Source organism: Hylobates moloch, unplaced genomic scaffold (genome assembly GCF_009828535.3).
Source record: "Hylobates moloch isolate HMO894 unplaced genomic scaffold, HMol_V3 SCAFFOLD_14, whole genome shotgun sequence".
NCBI lineage: Eukaryota > Metazoa > Chordata > Mammalia > Primates > Hylobatidae > Hylobates > Hylobates moloch.
Window position 1 is genome coordinate 74,660,081 of NW_026652289.1, and position 19,887 is coordinate 74,679,967.

The following is a 19,887-nucleotide window of genomic DNA, read 5'->3' on the forward strand; positions in this document are numbered from 1 at the left end:
AGGATGTTTGGTAAGGATGACACTCAGCGGGCTCTTTCTAAATCCTAGGGAATTGTCTACACATTATAAGTAATTTTACATAAGCAAAGTTTGAAAGTGTATTTTAGGTATCTAATGTCATAGAAGGACTTCCTTCATTTTCTGCTTGACTAGGTTTCCATAATAGGGTGAAGACAATGCTCCTGATTCTGGATACGGATGGATAAAATATTATATCTGGATTCCTGAAATGCCTAGTGACTAACAGTAGAATTTGCTAATACATTATTCTAATCCTATTTCTTGACATACATATTAACCTTAGGGTCAGTCACCTGAATTTTGAATTCCAAATAATTACTAAGAATATATTTCCAGACAATTTCTTATTATCCTCATACTCATAGTGACACTTGCCACTGTAAAAACTAGTTTTAATATAGGTAAGTTAAATATAATTTTAAACAATATTTTTTAAACATGGCACAAAATTGTTTTACATGTTAGTATTTATTAGTTGCATTAGAAGCTTTACCTAATAGTGGAGAATTAACTATACTAGTATCAGTAATAGCTTTTTATTTCAGTACTTTACATATGCAGAATATTTAGTTATTTTTTACTGTGTACTTTCAGAGTAGGCCAATAACATTATTTTACTTTGCTGAAGTAGAAGTTAAAGTCATTGAAATTCATGATTAAGTTTTCTTATGGGGACTTCTTGTTCTCAGATAATTCATCCCCCTGTAAAGGAGGATTAGTCTTTTCCTAGATAATCCACATTTAAACCATGGAAGACACTGATTTTTTGGGGAAGTAGACATTTTTTTTCAGTGTGTTTCACTATATTTTAATCTAATTACTTTTTGAGATTGTTGCAACTCAAATTCATGCTATTCAGCTGAAGTCTTGTAGAACATGGCTCTCTACTTTCATTTGATTTTTAAAAATTTATTTCCTGAGAATTATGCTGGAAGAAAAAAAATGTTTTTAGATATTTAAGGTCTTGGTTGAAACACTTAGCCCTGGTAACCTTTACAAGCAGAGATTAAATAGGCATGATCAAATCATTCTTCCCAAATGCACCGCCTCTGGAATGCCCCTGGCCTCTGCCTAGACCTGCAGCTTTGCAGCAACGACACATCGCAGGATGCACCACTCTTCACCCTTCCTTTTCTGTCTTCAGCAGTATTGTCCACTGACAGTTGTGGACAGACATGGGAGTGCTGAACCCCCAGGGGTAGGGGTAGTCTGCCTTGTATGCCAATTTTTTTCCCAGTTAAGGAATTGGATGGTGGTGGGGTTCATGCTGAGGGATGGGTGGGGTCAGAGAAACACCAACCAAAGATTTTGCCAGGATTATGACATTTCCCCTACAGTTTTGGATACTTTACAATGAATTATTTTTCTATTTTTATGTGTTGCGTAAGGGGTTACTTGCATTTATATTGTATTACTGGATGCCTACCAAAAACAAATGTGTTTACTCAGTCAACTGACTATGTAAACTTTTGGTTTGTTTCATCAGTTAGAGTCCACATCACGTCTCTCTGAAGAACAGTTAAAGTGTCTTCTGGATGAATGCATACTTAAACAAAAATCCATCATTAAACTTTCTTCAGAAAGAAAAAATGAAGACATTGAGGACGTAACACCTGTGTTCCCCCAGCTTTCCAGGTCCATCATCTCTAAATTGCTAAATGAATCAGAAACAAAGGTCCAGAAAACTGAGGTAGAAGATGCAGATATGCTTGAGAGTGCAGAATGTGAAGCTTCTAAAGGCTACTATCTCACTAAAGCCTTGACTGGACATAACATGTCAGAAGCTCTTGTCACTGAAGCAGAGAATATGAAATGCCTTCAGTTCTCCAAGGATGATATTATTAGTGACAGAAAAGACTATTTTATGTCGAAGACTCTTGGCATTGGGAGACTGAAAAGGCCCTCCTTCTTAGATGATCCACTGTATGGTATCAGTGTGAGCCTTTCATCAGAAGACCAACATCTGAAACTCAGTTCTCCAGAGAATACAATAGCAGGTGAGGCTTGGCGAACATGTGTTTTGGTAAATAATTCTTAAAAGCACCTCAATATAAAGGTATTATGGTTTAAATTAGAGTCGGATAGAAGGTATGTTTGTAAGTCACAGGTACCGTCAATAAGAGCATGCAAACATAAAACCTATTTCCCAATGCTCTTATGAAATCAAAGTTGAGGTTAGTACTCTATGAAATACGTTATTCTTGATGGTAATTAATTGTGTCATCCAGAAAATGTTGGTTTCACAGGAAAAGAGAAATTAGTTTGAATGGAGAGAAATACTTTGAATAGATTTGCTTAGTATTTCAACTTCAAACTTTAGTATTTTCAAACTTTAGTGATGAAAATTTGTTCTAACGAATGAATTTAAAATGTAAAACGCCATAACTCATTGTGGTTATATTAGTTTCTATATGCAAACCTCCTCTCCTGAGCCACTCCTATGTTCATAGGTGTTTCGTCACGATCTAGTGTTTCGTCTTGCAATGGTACCATGGTACAGGATACAGCTATAACTAGTTTTTGACACAAACAAATATTCAATTATTTATGTTAGAAATCTGTGTAACAATTGGTGAATCTATTTAAATAGATTCAACTTTTACCTCTATTGTAGATTACTCTAAAATATATTGGCTATTACATTTCTATTAATCTATTCCTTATTAAATCTATAATCCATTAACTCTGAACTGAGTCAGATTTCAGTTTTGACTTCCATTTCCTTAGTCACCCAGGTGCAAAATCGGAGTCATCACTGAATTACTTCTCTTTCTCGCTTCCCACTTCCAGTGTTCAGGTGTTGTTTGTTATATTCCTGCAGTGTCTCTCATGCCCATCCCTTCCTTTCTCTTCCTACAACTTCAACTGGACCAATCCCGTAACCCTTCTCCCAGACCTCCCTGCCTCAAGTCTCTCTTCTCCTCCTACCATTGTTGACAACCACTAAACGAATTTCCTTAAAGCACAGCTTTGATAACCACACTTCCTTCTATGGCTCACGAATGCCTGTTGATCAAAATCAGAATTCCTTAACTTGCTGTTCAGTGTCTCCATGGTCTGACCTGAAGTTCTTTTCCTAATCAATCTCTAAGTAGTCACCTAAATGTTATTCAGTGTATAGCTAATCTGATCTAATGATTTCCGGTGCTTTCCTAGCCTCTGCTGTTGTTCAGGCCCTCTTCTTCCCAGAAATGTTCAGGTACCCCTTCAGTGGTGTTTGAATTCCAACCTTATCCTCTCTGATTGTAGCCTTCCCCGGTCCCCTCTGTTAAGTTTTCTGTCTTCTGTGAATGTCCAAGCACTTTGGTTTCCTATAGGATCACATACACACTCACCTTCTCTTCCTTAAAACTGCATAACATTTTTAAAAACAGAGATTCTATCTTGCAATTCATTGTTACATTTTCCATCGTGTCCAAAGTGCTGCCTTAAGCCAAGTGCCTGTTTAATAAATAAAAGAATTTAAATGTATAACCAGTTTTAGAATAAAACACTGAAAATATGGTTCACATTTATTCCTTACATTACCAATGAAAGTAGGTAATGTTGCTTAAGAGTTATGTAAGTCACACATTCTATATAAAGATTTGGATTTTTTGTTTCTTACATGAAATTTCGCAAGCTGTAATTTTTAAATTAATATTTTTTAAATTGGCATCATAATTATATACATTTGTGGGGTAAAGTATGATGATTTGATGTATGTATACAATGTGAGATGAGTAAATCAAGCTCATTTACATATCTATCACCTCACTTACCTTTTTTTGTGGTAAGACACTTGAGATTTACTCTTAGTTATTTTGAAACATACGATATGTGATTAATGACTGTAGTTACCCTGCTGTGCAATTCATCTCAAAATTTATTCTTCCTTAAGTGAAAATTGGTACCTGTTAGCCAACAACTCTCCATTCCCTTTTTCCCCCTCTTCATCTCCCAGCCACTGGTAACTTCCATTCTACTCTCCACTTCCATGAGTTTGACTTTTTTTTTTTTGTATTTTTAGTAGAGATGGAGTTTCACTGTGTTAGCCAGGATGGTCTTGATCTCCTCACCTCATGATCCACCCACCTCGGCCTCCCAAAGTACTGGGATTACAGGCGTGAGCCACCACACCCGCTCTCTTTCATCTTTTGATAATAGTTGTTATAACAGGTGTGACGTAGCATCTCATTTTGATTTTAATGTACATGTTCTTAATGATTAATGATGCTAAGTATTTTTTCATGAACCTGTTGGCCATTTTTATGTCTTCTTTTGGGAAATGTCTGTTCAGGTCTTTTGCCTATTTTTTAATTTTTTTTTTTTTTTGCTATTGAATTGTTTGAGTTCCTTATATATTTCGGATATTAACCCCTTATCAGATGTGTAGTTTGAAAATATTTTCTCCTACTTCACAGATTGTCTCTTTACTTTGTTCATTGTTTTCTTTGCTGTGCAGACACTTTTTGGTTTGATATAATCCCATTTGTCTATTTTTGCCTGTGCCTTCAAGGTCATATTAAAAAAAAAGTCACTGCTCAGACCAATGTCATGGAGCATTTCCCCTGTTTTATTCTAGTAGTTTTACAGTTTTGGGTCTTATATTTGTGTCTTTAATCCATTTTGAGTTGATTTTTATATATGGAGTGAGATAAGGATTAAATTTTATTATTCTGCATATGGATATTCAGTTGTCCCAACACCTTTCCCCATTGTGCATTCTTGACATCTTTGTCAAAAATCAATTGACCGTAAATGCATGAGTTTATTTCTGGGCTTTCTGTCCTGTTCTGTTGATTGATGTTATCTGTTTTTATGCCGGTAGCATGTTGTTGCAATTATGATTGTGTTATACTTTGAAATCAGGGAGTGTGACCTCCAGCTTCGTTCTTTTTGCTCAAGATTTCTTTGGCTATTCAGGGTCTATTGTGGTTCCATACAGATTTAAGGATTGTGTCTTTTATATTTCTATGAAAATGACATTGGATTTTTGATAGGAATTGCATTAAATCTATAGATGACTTTGGATAGTGTGAACATTTTAACCATTAATTCTTTCAATCCATGCATATGGTACATCTTTTTTTTTTTTTTTTTTGAGATGGACTCTTGCCCTGTCACCCAGGCTGGAGTGCAATGGCATGATCTTGGTTCACTGCAACCTCTGCCTCCTAGGTTCAAGTGATTCTCCTGCCTCAGCCTCCCGAGTAGCCAAAATTACAGGTGCGTGCCACCTCGCCCAGCTAATTTTTTCTATCTTTAGTAGAGACGAGATTTCACCATGTGGGCCAGGCTGGGAACATGGGACATCTTTTAATTGATTTGCTTTTTCTTCACTTTCTTTCATCAGTGTTCTATAGTTGTCAATACATAGTTCTTTCACCTCCTTGGTTAATTTTTTTTATTAGAGACAATTGTTAATGGGATTGTTTTCTTAATTTCCTATTTAGATAGTTTGTTCTTAATGTATAGAAATGCTCCTGATTTTTGTATGTTGATTTTATATCCTGTAACTTTACTGATTTTTTTTTGTCACTTCTGACAGTTTTTTGGTGGAGTCTTTAGCGTTTTCTATATACAAGATCATGTCATCAGCAAAGAGGGATAATTTCATTTCTTCATTTCCTATTAGGATGCCTTTTATTTGTTTTTCTTGCCTAACTCTGGCCAGGACATTAAGTACTATGTTGAAAAAAAGTGGTGAGAGTGGGCATCCTTGTGGAAAAGCTTTCCACTTTTCACCGTTGAGTATGATGTTGGTTACAGATTTATCTTATATGGCCTTTATTATGTACTTTACCTCTATACCTAATCTGTTGAGAATTTTTATCATGAAGTAGTGTTGAATTTTGTCAAATGCTTTTGCTGCATCTATTGAGATTATCATATGGTTTTTGTCCTCCATTTTATTAATGTAGTATATCCTACTTATTAATTTGCATATGTTGAACCGGGATAAAGCCCACTTGATCATGTGAATGATTCTTTTAATTGTTTTTGAATTCGGTTTGCTAGTACTTTGTTGAGGATTTTCACATCTGTGTTTAATAGGGATATTGACCTGTAATTTTTTTTTCTTGTAGTATTCTTGTCTGGCTTTGGTATCTGGGTAATGCTGGCCTTGTAAAATGAGTTTGGAAGCCTTTCTTCCACTTCAATTTTTTGGAAGAGTTTGAGAAGCACTGGTATTAGTTCTTCTTTAAATGTTTGGTAGAATTCAGTAGTGAAGCCATCTGGCCCTGGGCCTTTTTTTGATAGGAGGCTTTTTATTACTGAGTCAACCTCCTTGCTCATTAGTGGTCTGTTCAGATTTTCTATTTCTTTATGATTCAGTCTTGGTAGGATGTATGTGTCTAGGAATCTGTTCACGTCTAGGTTATCCAATAAAATATCTAGGTTATTATATGTTGGCATATAATTTTACATAATTACCCTTTGTATTTCTTTGGTATCAGTTATAATGTTTCCTCTTTCATTTCATTTTTGTTTTGTTTTAAATAAGCAGAAGTTTTTAGCTTTAAGACTTAAAAAAGTATTTGTTATTGCTTTCTAATAGCACAACAAATGTAAATTTGTTGAAGGATATTTGAAACATACAGAAAAGTGTAGAAGATAAAATCATTGTCCAGACCTATTCATTGTTAATATTAACATTCATCTTTTTTCTAGTTGTATATTTTAAATTGTCTTCATATTCTTCTTATAATATATTCTGCTATTTTTTCTTTTATATTTTGAGCATTCTCTGTTAAATTAAATATTCTTCTAAATCATTCATTATAATGGCTGCAATATATTCTATTGATATATCATAATTTAAGCATTTCTTTATTTTTGGTCATTTATATTAAGACTTTTTGTATAAGCTAAAACTATCATGAGACAAAAATATGGTCATAATCATTATCTTCCCATTACATGATGATGTAATAAGTTCAGAGGATTTTATTCATTTGAGTTTTCTTTCTTTCTTTTCCTAGTTATTCTAGCTAAGGGTTTGTCAATTTTGTTTATCTTTTCAAAAAGTCAACTCTTAGTTTTGTTGATTTTTTCTATTGTTTCTAGTCTCTATTTCGTTTATTTTGGCTCTAATATTTGTTATTTTCTTTCTTCTGCCAACTTTGGACTTAGTTGGTTCTTTTTCTAGTTTTTTGAGGTTTAACGTTAGATTGTTTACTTGAGATTTTTTCTTTGATAATATGCATTTATTGTTATATATTTCCCACTTAGAACTGCTTTTGTCAGCATCCCATTAGTTTTGTTATGTTGTGTTTCCATTTTTATCTCAAAATATAGTTTGATTTCCTTTTTTCCCCCTCTGACCTATTGTTTGTTTAGGAGCATGTTGTTTAATTTCCACATATTTGTGAATTTTCCAAGATTTCTTGTTATAGATTTGTAGTTTCATGCCACTGTAATCAGAAAAGATACTTGATATGATTAAAATCCTCTTAAGTTCATTAAGACTTGTTTTGTGGCCTATCCTGGAGAATGTGCCATGTGTGCTTAAGAATGTGTATTTTCTTGCTGTAGGATGTGATGTTTTGTATATGAATGTGAGGTCCATTTGATTTAAAGTGTAATTCAAGTCCAATGTTTTCTTATTGATTTTCTGTCTAGATGGTCTCTTCATCATTGAAAGTGGGGTATTGAGGTCCCCTACTCTTATACTATTGCAGTCTATCTCTCAGATCATGTAATAATTGCTTTATGTATTTAGGTGTTCCAGTGTTGGGTGTGTATATGTTTACAATTATGTCCTCTTAATGAAATGATCCCTTTATCATTATATAATGACCTTCTTTGTCTCTTTGTGTAGCTTTTGACTTAAAGTCTATTTTGTCTGATATAAGTATAGCTAATCCCTGCTCTCTTTTGGTTTTCGTTTGCGTGGAGTAATTTTTCCATCCCTTCACTTTGTCTATGTATTTTCTTACTAGTAAAGTGAGTCTCTCATAGGTAGCATATAGTTGGCCTTTTATTACTATGTTTAAAACCCATTCAGCCACTCTATGTATTTTGACTAGCGACTTTAATCCATTTACATTCAAGGTAATTGCTGATAGGTAAGGACTTGCTACTGCCATTTTGTAATTTGCTTCTGGTTGTTTTGTAGATCCGTTGTTTCTTTCTTCCTCTCTTGCTACTTTTCCTTTGTGGTTTGCTAATTTTCTGTGATGGTATGCTTTGAATCTTTTCCTTTTATATTTTGTGCAACTATTACAGGTTTTTGTTTGTGTTTACCATCAGGTTTATATAAAACATCTTGTACAGGCTGGGCATGGTTGTGCATACCTGTAGTCCCATCTACTTGGAAGGATGAAGTAGGAGGATCACTTCAGCCAAGGAGTTTGAGCCCTGCCTGGGCAATATAGCAAGACTCCATATCTTTAAAAAATAAAAAAAAACAAAAACAAAAAATCTTCTTATAACAGGCTATTTTAAGCTGATAACTTTTATCGCATATAAAATCTCAATACTTTAACTCCCTCCCCCGACATCTTTTATGATTTAGATGTAAATTTTACATCTTTTTGTAATTTGGATTCGTTTAACAATTCATTATAGCTGCATTTGTTTTTAATAGTTTTGTTTTTTAACTCTCATAATACAGAGAAAATTCCTTTACACATCATCCTTACAGTATTATTCTGAATATGACTATGTCTTACTTACACCATTTAGTGCTTTTTGCTTTTATACGTTTTATGTATCAATTAGGAGCCTTTTATTTCAGCCTAGCTCCCTTTAGCATTTCCTGTAAGGCAGCCCTAATGATGATAAACTTACTTAGTTTTTGTTTGTTTGGGAAAGTTTTTATTTATCCCTTATTTCTGAGGAATAGCTTTGCTGAGTTAAGTATTCTTGGTTGCCAGTTTTGTTTTTCTTCTGCACTTTGATTATATTATCCCACCCTTTTATGGCTTGCAGGGATTCTGCTGAGAAATCTGCTGATTGCTGTTTTGGGACTCCCTTGAATGTGATACATTCCTGATCTCTTACTGCTTTCAGGATTCTTTGTCTTTGTTTTATTTTTATTTTTATCTTATTTTATTTTAAGGCAGAGTCTTGCTCTGTCACCCAGGCTAGAGTGCAGTGGCATGATCTTGGCTTACTGCAGCCTCTGCCTCCTGGGTTTAAGCGATTCTCCTGCCTCAGCCTCCTGAGTAGCTGAGACTACAGGCACGCACCACCATGCCCAGCAAATTTTTGTATTTTTAGTAGAGACGGGGTTTCACCATATTGGCCAGGCTGGTCTCAAACTCCTGACTTTGTGATCCGCCCACCTCAACCTCCCAAAGTGCTAGGATTACAGGCATGAGCCACCGTGCCCGGCCGTCTTTGTTTTTTAATAGTTTGATTATGATTTGTCTTGGTGCACTCATCTTTGGCTTGAATTTAATTGGAGATCTCTGAGCTTTCTATACCTGGATGTTGTTGTATTTCCACAAATTTTGGAAACTTTCAGCCATATTTTCTTAAATATATTTTCTGGGCCTTTTTCTTTATCATATCTTTCTTAGATTTTTATTGTAAGAAAGTTAGTTTTCTTGATGGTGTCCCATAATTTATGTAGGCTTTCTTCATTCTTTTTTCATAGCTCTCCATTTTTTTCAGGGTCCATTATTGGGGCTTTATTAGTTTCTTTTTGTTGTGTCACATTTCCCTGATTCTTTCTAAACCTTGTTGTCTACACATTTGAGGAAATGGCCACCACTTTTGGCCGTGAAGGTTTTCTTTCACATTGGTAGACCTTCACTAGTTAGTTTAGCATTTGATTATGGATGGGCCAGCTGGTAACAACCCCAGACAGGTAGACCTTGCTGTTGGGTTGCTGTTGGGCCAGCCTGCTGCCTGTGCTTTGAGGTCAAGTGGAACTTCTGGCTGTGCTCTGTGGTCTGATGAGACAGATCACTAGCTGGACTCCACAGTTAAGGTGGAGCTACTGGCTGGTCTCTGTAATAGCCTCTGATTGCACAGGGTTGCATGTTATTTTCTCTGACTGGGAAGTACTGCTGTTTTTAATCTGTAGCTGGGCAGGGCTGTGTGCTGGGCTCAGAGACTGGGCAAGGTTTCTGCTGTTGTGCTCAGCCATTCAGGATGGACCAGGCTATCATCTAGAGAAATGCGTGGATGCAGGCTTCCCTCAGGGAAGCCTTAAGCAAAGCACTGAGGCTTTGTGGGGTCACCATGCAGCTGCTGGGGTTGAGTGGGGCCAGGTACTTTTGTCCATAGATATTCATTCATTGACCTGCACTTGCCTCCCAGCCTGGGAAGCCTTAAGCAGAACATGAAGACTTGGTAGGGTTAGGCTAGTTGGCTGCTGGGGTTGGGTGGGGCCCGTTGCTACCCTCCTTAGGTAATCAGTGACCTGCCCTTGCTGCCTGGCCTGGGGAAGGCTTAAGGAGAGCACCAGAGCTAGGTGGGGAAGCTGGCTAGGGAGTGAAGCCTGACAGATCAGTTGACTGTACTTCCTGCAGGACAATGCTAATGCTGTTGGCCAGTTTCTCTGGTGGAGTGCCTCCATTGGCTAGAATGCAGAGCCACTGCAAGATCCATGTGCTCGTTTCTGTGAGTCTCACTTTTGTTCTGTGTTTCTGGCTGATCCTAGGTGGTCTAGCCCTGCCTGAACTCCCAGTGTTTCCCGGGCGATAATAATGAGTGAGTTTCCTGCTCAGGGTCCCAGAATGTTGGGGAAGCTGAATGTTTGCCTCTGACTCTCTTTTCCCACTGTAGAAACTGTGGGCCCAGGGAATCTTCTGTGTGTGGTGCTGTGCTGGCTTGAGGTGTGGCAGGGTTTGGGGAGTGGTGATGTGGTCAAAGTGAAACCATTCCTCTATTCCACTTACCCCTTGAATGAGGCTTTTTTCAGTTATGTGGTCCAAGGGGGTGTCTCAGCCTTTCACGTTCAAGGAGTTCAGGAGTATTAATGAAGATATTCTTGCTTGTAAATAGTTGTTGGTTGGATTTTTGTTGGGGGTATGGGAGCTGAGCAACTCCCATTCTGCCGTCTTGCTGACTAGAACTTCCAGCTATAATGTTTTTATTTAGCAGCAGAGTTCACTTACAAATGCAATTCAGTTAGATGGGTGTGGTTTGCTTTCTCCACACCAAAGATCTTCATTTAATAAATGAACTGTGAAAACTTTGTTCTACTCTAAAATTGCAGTATATTGTCCTTCTTTTTGGATAAAGGGTTTTTATTAGAGAGAAAGTATCTGAATCTCCTCTGACTTCTGAAATCAAACTTACGAAATTGGATGCAATGATTTCTTGTGTATGGGATCTCATTCCCATGGAGTCCATAATGTAGGGGGGTTTAGAAAAGTAATTTGCTAAGATATGACTTTATTTTTATGTGAACATGAGTCACACTGATGCATATCTGTCACTGGGTAGAGCATGACAAGATGGAATGAATTGGAACTTAATGTGACTTAATGGAAAGAAGCTATGGAGACATAGAACATGGCTCTGATTATACCAGATAATCTTAATATGCAATTATAACAATTAACTCTGTGAGTATGATTAAGATGTCGTAGGTGTGAATATGTGAACCATATTTTACTTTCTGTTTATTACATAATAAGCTCGAAGGAATAGGTCCTACATTATTACTTTGAGCATGTTAGAATATCTGAAGTTGGAGTTTTACTAACCTCATTATTTACAATTATTAAAATAACTTGCTGATCAATTTTATTCTAAAATACTAAATTGTACATTATGTGCTTTCTATAAAAGTGTGCATCAAAACTGAATGCTGTGTCAGTTTTCTTGACAAAAAGCCCTTTGGAGACATAACTAATGAGGAGTCACTGTGTGTTCGGCTGTTACATTTCTGTTCTACCTCCTTCTCAGGAAATAGATACACAAGAGTGTGATTCCGATTAGATTTCTGGAAGCAGACAGGAAGAAAATAAGAAAAGCCATTTATTGTTTTCTCTTTCAGTAGCAAGTGTTACTGATACGTAGTTGTCTTTTCCTTGATGTGCTGAGGTCTGTTCCATCTATTTCAATTCTGCTTCTAAAAGGCAGAGTCAGATAAGGCTTCAAAACAAGAACCAAACTCAGTGACCTTGAAGACCAATTTAAATGGTGGTATTGAAAAATAAGGATTTGCCTATCAGTTGTATTAAAAATTTTCAATGTGAAACACGTTATCAATGTTTGTGCTTTAAGCTTCATGGTAACCATTATTATTTGAATTTTTGAATACAAGGTTCAGTAAATTCAGCATTGTACTCACTAGTTACTGGGGTTTTACGGGACAAATAAATAGTACTCTTCTCTTCCCCACCCAGGTCAGAACCAATTGAGAGAGAGGTAGATTCTGACAAATGGAGATCAAGGAGGTTCGCTTTATTGCTAATGAAATGTAGAGGATTGTCATGATCCGGTGGGCAGCCAGGCAGGCTTCTAATGCTATGCCTTTAAAATAAACATACCCACCCAGTCACTGGCAGAGATGGAAAACCTCAGGCATCATCTGTGGAGACCTGTCCATGTAAAACCAATAGGGTGGAGGAGCAAAGCGTGGAGCCTTGGGGAGCAGCGTCAGGTGGGAGCTGGGTGCCGACTCCTGAGGAGGCAGGGGCTGAGCTGAGCATGCCATTTCATCCCCCAAACTTAGCTTCCCGCGGACAGTGTGGAGCCTGTGAAGTGAGGCCAGCATGCTTCCACTGCAAGTTCCTCCTTGTGGAAGCATGAGGAGAGTGGGGATTAAGTGTTGTCAGGTCACACTTAACCTCAGAGACAATCCTGAATGTATTGGCACTTCCGAAGCAAAAAGCATCAGGTCTGTGAGTTAGTCTAGTATTTAATCAAATTATCTAATACTGAGTTGCTTTCTAGGTAATCAAAGCAAAAGCCATCTATGCTTGTATAGTATTCTCCCTTCCTACTAAGCATTTGAGCTAATTATTAACAGAAATTCATAAAATAAAGATGAACATGGTATTAGCAAATAACAAACGTAGTAAAATAGGGCAAAACCGGACACAAAATCAGTTGTGCAGTAAAAAACGGGGACAGAACTGCACTAATTCTTTAAGAAAAACAAAGTGGAATTTCTCATTGGACCTATTGAGTGAACAGTATTCTTGAAAAGTTGTATAAGTTAGCAGGGAGGAAGGGATAGGGAGTTATTGGTTAAAGGATACAAAATTATAGCTATATAGGAGGAATAAGTTCTAATATTCTATAGCACTGTAGGGTGACTATAGTCAACAATAATATATATTTTCAGATAGCTAGAAGAGAGGATTTTGAATGTTCTTAACACAGAGAATTGATAAATGAGGTGACGGGTATGCAATTTACCTGATTTGACCACTAGACATTGTATGTATTAAAATATCATTGTGTATCCCATAGATATGTACAATTATGTGTCAGTTTAAAAGCCTATAGTAAATGCAGTAAGAGTCATGTAAGTTTTGTTTTCTTTTTAAAATAATACCTCTAAATGAAAACTATAGTGGCCAACTGTCTTGGATTGCTCAGAAGTGTCCTGGTTTTACCATTGAATGTCCCATGTCCCAGGAAATCCTCAGCCTCTAGCAAACTGGAACGGTTGGTCACTCTGAATTGAAACTGTGAACATAAAACCAAAGAGCAGATTAGTTACTCAAAGGACCAAACTAAGGGAGTCCAAGTAAGTAGCAGAATCCCAGGCTAGAACGTAGATTAGCAGAGGGAGGGTGGCCTACCACGCACCAGTGGGAAGTGGCCTAGTGGTTAGGAACGTGGGTTCTGGGTAGGGAAGACCTGGGTTTGAATCCTTGTTCTGCTGCTAGATGGAGATCTTAGGTAAGTTAGTTAATTTCTTTCTCTCTCCTCTACACCTTGGTTTCCTTATCTATCATATAAGATGGCTTAATACCCTGTAGGGTTGTAATGAGGATCAAATGAGAACATTCACATAAAATGATTAGCTCTGTGACTGGACTTGGTTGGCTTACATGGCATTTAACATTGAACGTTGTCAGGAGATTTTTCCATAAAAGGCTAGATTTCTGACATTTCTGACAAATCAGCAAGTTCTACCACCACCTACGGGAGCTGAGTAGCAGATGCTCCCCTTAGAAGGCGTGTGTATTCTCCAAGGGGACACAGCCCCCACCTAGCGCTCTCTACTTCATGGGCTTGGTCCTTTGGAGACACTGAATTTCCATTCCATGTTGTAAGTCTCCTCTGCTTGTAGTGCAGTCCTACCACTGGGAGCTTGTTAGAAATGCAGGGCCCCTAAGGGCCCACCCACAACCTAGGGCATGAGAATTTTCATTTTAATAAGATCCCTGGTGATAACTTCCCGGCAATAAAGTTTGAGAAGCACTGTTACAAACCACAGAGCATTATTCCTATCCACAGTAAGTATCAAGATCATCTGGGGAGTTTTTTGCTTATTTGTTTTCTAGCTGTGTCCAAGGACCTATCCAGACTTGCTGAAATCAGAGTTCCCGGGATGGAATGTCCAGGCTGCTAAATTAATGCTAGGGACAGGATTTCACTGTGAACACTTGAGAACTATAGATTTCAGTTTAGATGAAAGAAAGCTAATTATGTTATCTTATTGGGATCCTCAGATAAAAAAAAAGTTCTACTAATAATGATGACTATATAATCTGAATATACTTGAGGTTGAAATTTTGCCCATTGATTGTAACTTGCTGGATGAGGCCTGGTTGCCGGCAGATTGACTTTTGGTAAGGGTGTTGCAGTGGTTTGAAGGGGGTCTGTGTTGGTATATGTCCTTCGTCATACCACCTGAACAGTTTCAAGGCAACTAGATTGTTTCAGAAAACTTTCTTTGTTATAGTATAGTCTTACTGGTTTGCAGGAGAGTGGTGAGATTCTAGAAACAGTGACCCTATTAGCTGATCTTTTCCATTAAAAATATTTTGGATTGCTCTTAGGGAAGTCCTTAACTCATCATTGCCTTAATAGTTTTCTGTTTGTCTCAAACAGTGTGTGCCTTCAGACCTCATAGTTACTATTTGTTAAATTACTTTTCCAAGGCTACACATTGCTTCTTCAATGCCCTTAGTGACTTAACCTCCCTTTGTCTAGTCAAACCAACCCTCTTCCAGAGTTTATTTGGCCAAAATATCAGAGATGCCATATTAGAAATGTCTAATGTTAATTCATTTTTTAATATAAAACCTTAGTGTATAGTAAGTTTATATTTGATTAATTTACATCTTCAATTTACTTTCAACTAATTTTCTTTAATTCTTCTTGAGGTAGACTTTTCATATAAATATTTGCTATTGATCATTTTCTCTATCTTTTTGTTTAGCAATATAAAATGAACAAAGGCATGCTTGAGAGTTTTGATATTTAACTGTAATGTCCTTATCACTTTATCAATTATTGGAAACTTCTGATTCTGTTGCTTCATTCAAATTGGGTAAAGTAAAAAGTTACTGAAGATCCGCTATTGTGACTGTAAACTAGGTCTATGGACTAGTGGTGTCAGCATCAGCTGGAAGCTTGTTAGAAATGTAGAGTCTCAGCTGGGCACTGTGGCTCACGCCTGTAATCCCAGCACTTTGGGAGGCCCAGGCGGGCAGATCACCAGAGGTTGGGAGTTTGAGACCAGCCTGACCAACATGGAGAAACCCCGTCTGCACTAAAAATACAAAATTAGCCGGGTATGGTGGTGCATGCCTGTAATCCCAGCTACTCGGGAGGCTGAGGCAGGAGAATTGCTTGAACTCGGGAGGTGAAGGTTGCGGTGAACTGAGATCATGATATGGCACGCCAGCCTGGGCAATAACAACAACAAAAAGAAATGTAGAGTCCCAGGCCCACTGCAGACCTACTGAATCAGAGCCTGAATTTTAAGATACCCCCAGTGATTTGTGTGCATGTTAAAGAGTGAGAAGCTCCGGACTAAATGGTTTACTACTTACTTCTACTTTAGGATTATCAAAAACAGATGGTGGTAGTGAAAATAATGTACAGAAAGTATCTTTTTCCCCATCTGCTGAATCTCTGCTTTTTTCTTCTTAAATTTCTTTTTAATGAAGATACTGCTGCATCCACATTGTCTTGTGATCTCTCCAGCCATCCATCTTGTCATTCTTTTGGGCAACCTCTTAGTCAGAGCAAGCATGCCCCGGGACCCTCCCTTGAGTTCTCTACTCTTTCCTCGTTAATATTTTATTTTTGAGACACATATAACCAGTATGGAACTATCTATGCTTTGCATACTTTTGATTGCCCAGTCTCTCTACTTCCATCTGCCTTGAGCCGGCCTGGCATTTAAGCTATACTGAGTCTGTTCCTTAGCCGGTGCTGCCTCTTACCTCTGTCTGCATGTTAGAATCACCTGGTGAGATTTAAAACAGATTAGCAGCTTGGTTCCATCCCAGATGAATTAAATCAATTTCTAGGGGTGGGTTCTGGCAGCAGTCATTTAAGTCAGTTTCTGAGAACAGGGTCTGGGTGATTCTGCTGCGCAGCCATGCTTTAAAACCCCAGGGCTCCATGCTAGTCATTCATCATCCATCTGCCATCCATTCATTCGTCGATTTACCCCACAAACGTTTCATGAGATTCTACTGTGTAATAGATGCTTTTCTAAGTTCTAAGAGTTTTTCAGCCTCAGCACTGTTAGCGTTTTGAGCTGGACATCCGAAGGGCTGTCTTGTGCGTCGTAGGGTGTTTAATGGAATCCCTGGCTTTTACTCACTTGATGTCGGTAGTGTCCTCTGCAGTTACGACAGGCAAACACGTCTCCAGACATTGCAAAACATGTTCTTTGGGGGCAAAATTTCCCCCAGTTGAGGACCGTTGTTCTAGGTCTATTGATGAAAAATTTTATTACTCAATGTAGGTCTATTGATGATGATTTTTAAGTGAGTTTAAAGACAGACACTTAAAACAGATAATTACAGTAGGGTAGGACAAACATAGTAAGAGCTTCAGGACAAAGTACATAGGCAACACTACAGAGGGATGGGAGGTGGCATTTAAGTTGCACCTCCAAGGATGAATGGTTATTTGCTGGGTGGGCAAAAAGAACACTCCATAGTGAGAGAATAGCACTTACGAAGGCATGGAATTATGTCCCATCATCTCCCACCTCATGCATGGGGTATTGTGATCCACTTTTCATTCATCCCACCTCCCTCTACATCCTGTTTAATATTTCTTCTCTATGTGTTGACAGTACCACTACATTTATCACTTTGCTCTGAAACTGCAAGTCATCTGCCCTTCATTACAAGGTTGAGTCTTTTTTAAATAAGAGCTTTATTGAGATATAATTTATATATTTGTATTAGTTTCCTATGGTTGTCACAACAAATTACCATGACAGAAATTTATTCTCTCGCAGTTTTGGAGGCCAGAAGTTTGAAATCAAGATGTCACCAAGGCCACATGCCACCTGGAGGCCCTAGGAGAGAATGCTAGAACACTTCCATGCTTCTTCCAGCTTCCCCTGGGTATGGGCATTCCTGGCTTTGTGGCCACGTCACTCCAGTCTCTGCCTCTGTCTTCACATTGCCTCCCTCCATCTGTGTGTGTGTTAATCTCCCTCTGTCTTTTTTGTATAACAACACTTCTTATTGAATATAGGGCCCACCCAGAGAATCCAGGATGATCTTCTTATCTCAAGATGCTTAATTTAATTGCATCTAGAAAGACCCTTTTCACAGGTTGCAGGGATGAGGATGTGAGTTTTGGGGAGCCACTGTTCACCAGCTTCCTACAATTTATCCCATTAAATGTGCAATTCAATGGTTTGTAGTATATTTACAGAGTTGTACCTCCATCACCACTATCAATTTTTTATTTTTTCCACCCCCCACAACGCAACATTGTAGGTATTAGTAATCACTTCCCATTTCTCCCCAACCCCAGCCCTAGGCAATCACCAGTCTTTCTGTCTCTGTGAATTTGCCTAGTCTGAACATTTCATATAAATGGAATCATATGGCATATGGCCTTTTGTGACTGGCTTCTTACATTATGTCTTCAAGATTCATCCATGTTGTAGCATGTATCCGTACTCCACTCTTTTCTGTTGTTGAATAAGTCTCAATTATATGGCTATATCACATTTTGCTTATCCATTCATCATTTGATGGACATTTGGATTGTTTCCACTTTTTGGCTATTACATATAATGTTGACATAAACCCTTGTGTACAAGTTTTTGTATGGATGTATGCTTTCATTTCTCTTGGGCATATACCTAGAAGTGGAATTGCCAGGTCTATGGTAACCTTCTCAGGAACTGCCAGACTGTTTCTAAAGCTACTGCACCATTTTCCATTCCTGCCAGTCGTGCGTGAAGGTTCCAGTTTCTCCTGTTTCTCTTTGTCTTTTTAAAATTTAGTTCTATTGTCAATTCTGCATTTTCTGATACCTTCTCACCAAGGGTAGAAAAATATTTCCATTCCATTTATGTTAATGTCACAATTTTTTTTTCTCACTTCAAGAAATGAAAGGCGATCAGCTCTTATCTATTCTACATATAACATCTACTTTTGGTCTCACTCTACTTCCCAGAAACTTAGTATAAAGCAAAATATTAACTTCGGTGTGTGTCTCCACATCCATAATCATTTTAGCTCCAAAACCTGTAGTGTCCTCCCTGAGCTGTAAGCTCAGTGAGAGTAGGTGCCCTGATCTTTCTATTTTTCTTGTAAACTTTGTCTGCAGCTCATGGTGGCTGTTCAATAAGTATTAAATGAGAGTGTGATTATTGCCTCATGTGTAAAAGGATTTAATATTTTATAGGCTGAGTTATTTTTCTTAATTATTGCATACATTTCTGAATCTCTAATAACTGTGGTTATTGTTTTTATGTGCAGATGAGCAGGAGACTAAAGATGCAGCAGAAGAATGTAAAGAATCCTAATCAAGGACTTGCTGGGTGTGCTTTTAAGAAAGTTGGTAATGAAGTTAAAGTAAATTTTTCATTGAATTATTTGAATTCAATGAATGCACTGTAGAGACTATTCTTTATTGATTTTGACATTTGGAGTCGCTCTTTGTGGATTATATTTCCTTGATATTTTTGAGACTTGGGGTGTAATTGTTCAATGGTTTTTGCTCATTAAAATTTTTGGGACCATTGTTTGTAAATTTATTGCTAATCTTACAATATTAGGATTCATTATAAAAACCAACATTTTAATGTATATGTGTTAGGGTAAGACTCGTTGAAGTGTTGTGATTGTCCTGTATTCAATTTTGTATGTTTCACCTCTACTGTGATTCAGACAGATCATGCTGGTCACTGGGAATTTTTGCCGTGGCCCTGCTTTTCCTTCTTCCCACTCGTCTCATTTCTGTGAAATTGGTACAGCCTGCCATAAGATGAAATGAATTGCCTCAACAAAGCAATGTTAGAAGAGCCTTTACTACCTTATTGGTGATGACACGTTTCTTAAGTAGGAGTTTGAATTATTTGATATATTACTTTGCTAATAATAGTTAACAATAGTTTCTTATTTTCTTTCAGAGTTTGGGCCTTTTAGATTGCATCAAATAAAGATGAGCTACTTTAAAAGAAAGTCTGCGGTACTATTTTAAGAGAGATGGTTTAGTTACAAGTCAGTAACTTAGATTCATGAGAAAATTTTATGTTGACATTCCATAAGATGAGTTGGCATTAGGATTGGAAGTCCAGTTTATTTCTGAATCAAAAAATGAGCAGGCTATTGTGCTGCCTTTAATAAAATTTGGAGTAATGTATACATAACATTGTTTTTGCTGGCACATGTTCATCCACTGATAGTGAATAACATTAATGATTGTTTACGTGGAATTTCTTTGACCTTTTAAAATGAGGAATTCTATGGCTACTATTTTCAGAGGTATTGATAGGCAGTTTCTTTTTCCAGACACTATTTCAGT

General features: G+C 37.4%; 1 protein-coding gene across 1 annotated transcript; it reads left to right on the forward strand.

The window, feature by feature from the left end:
* Positions 1 to 1,129: 1,129 nt before the first annotated feature.
* Positions 1,130 to 19,005, forward strand: LOC116481504 (fibrous sheath-interacting protein 1-like). The gene is made up of 3 exons (XM_032174222.2): positions 1,130 to 1,219; positions 1,508 to 2,018; positions 18,840 to 19,005. Exons 1-3 carry the CDS (start codon positions 1,130 to 1,132, stop codon positions 18,884 to 18,886), a joined length of 648 nt encoding a protein of 215 aa, XP_032030113.2. The 3' UTR covers positions 18,887 to 19,005.
* The last annotated feature ends 882 nt before the right edge of the window (positions 19,006 to 19,887 follow it).

Excerpts from the sequence above, each read along its gene's own strand:
- LOC116481504 (XM_032174222.2), top strand. The coding sequence starts at position 1,130 with ATGCACCACTCTTCACCCTTCCTTTTCTGTCTTCAGCAGTATTGTCCA. Across the intron at positions 1,220-1,507 it reads GGAGTGCTGAACCCCCAGGG|TTAGAGTCCACATCACGTCT; the intron begins GTAGGGGTAGTC and ends TTGTTTCATCAG. Across the intron at positions 2,019-18,839 it reads TCCAGAGAATACAATAGCAG|ATGAGCAGGAGACTAAAGAT; the intron begins GTGAGGCTTGGC and ends TTTTATGTGCAG.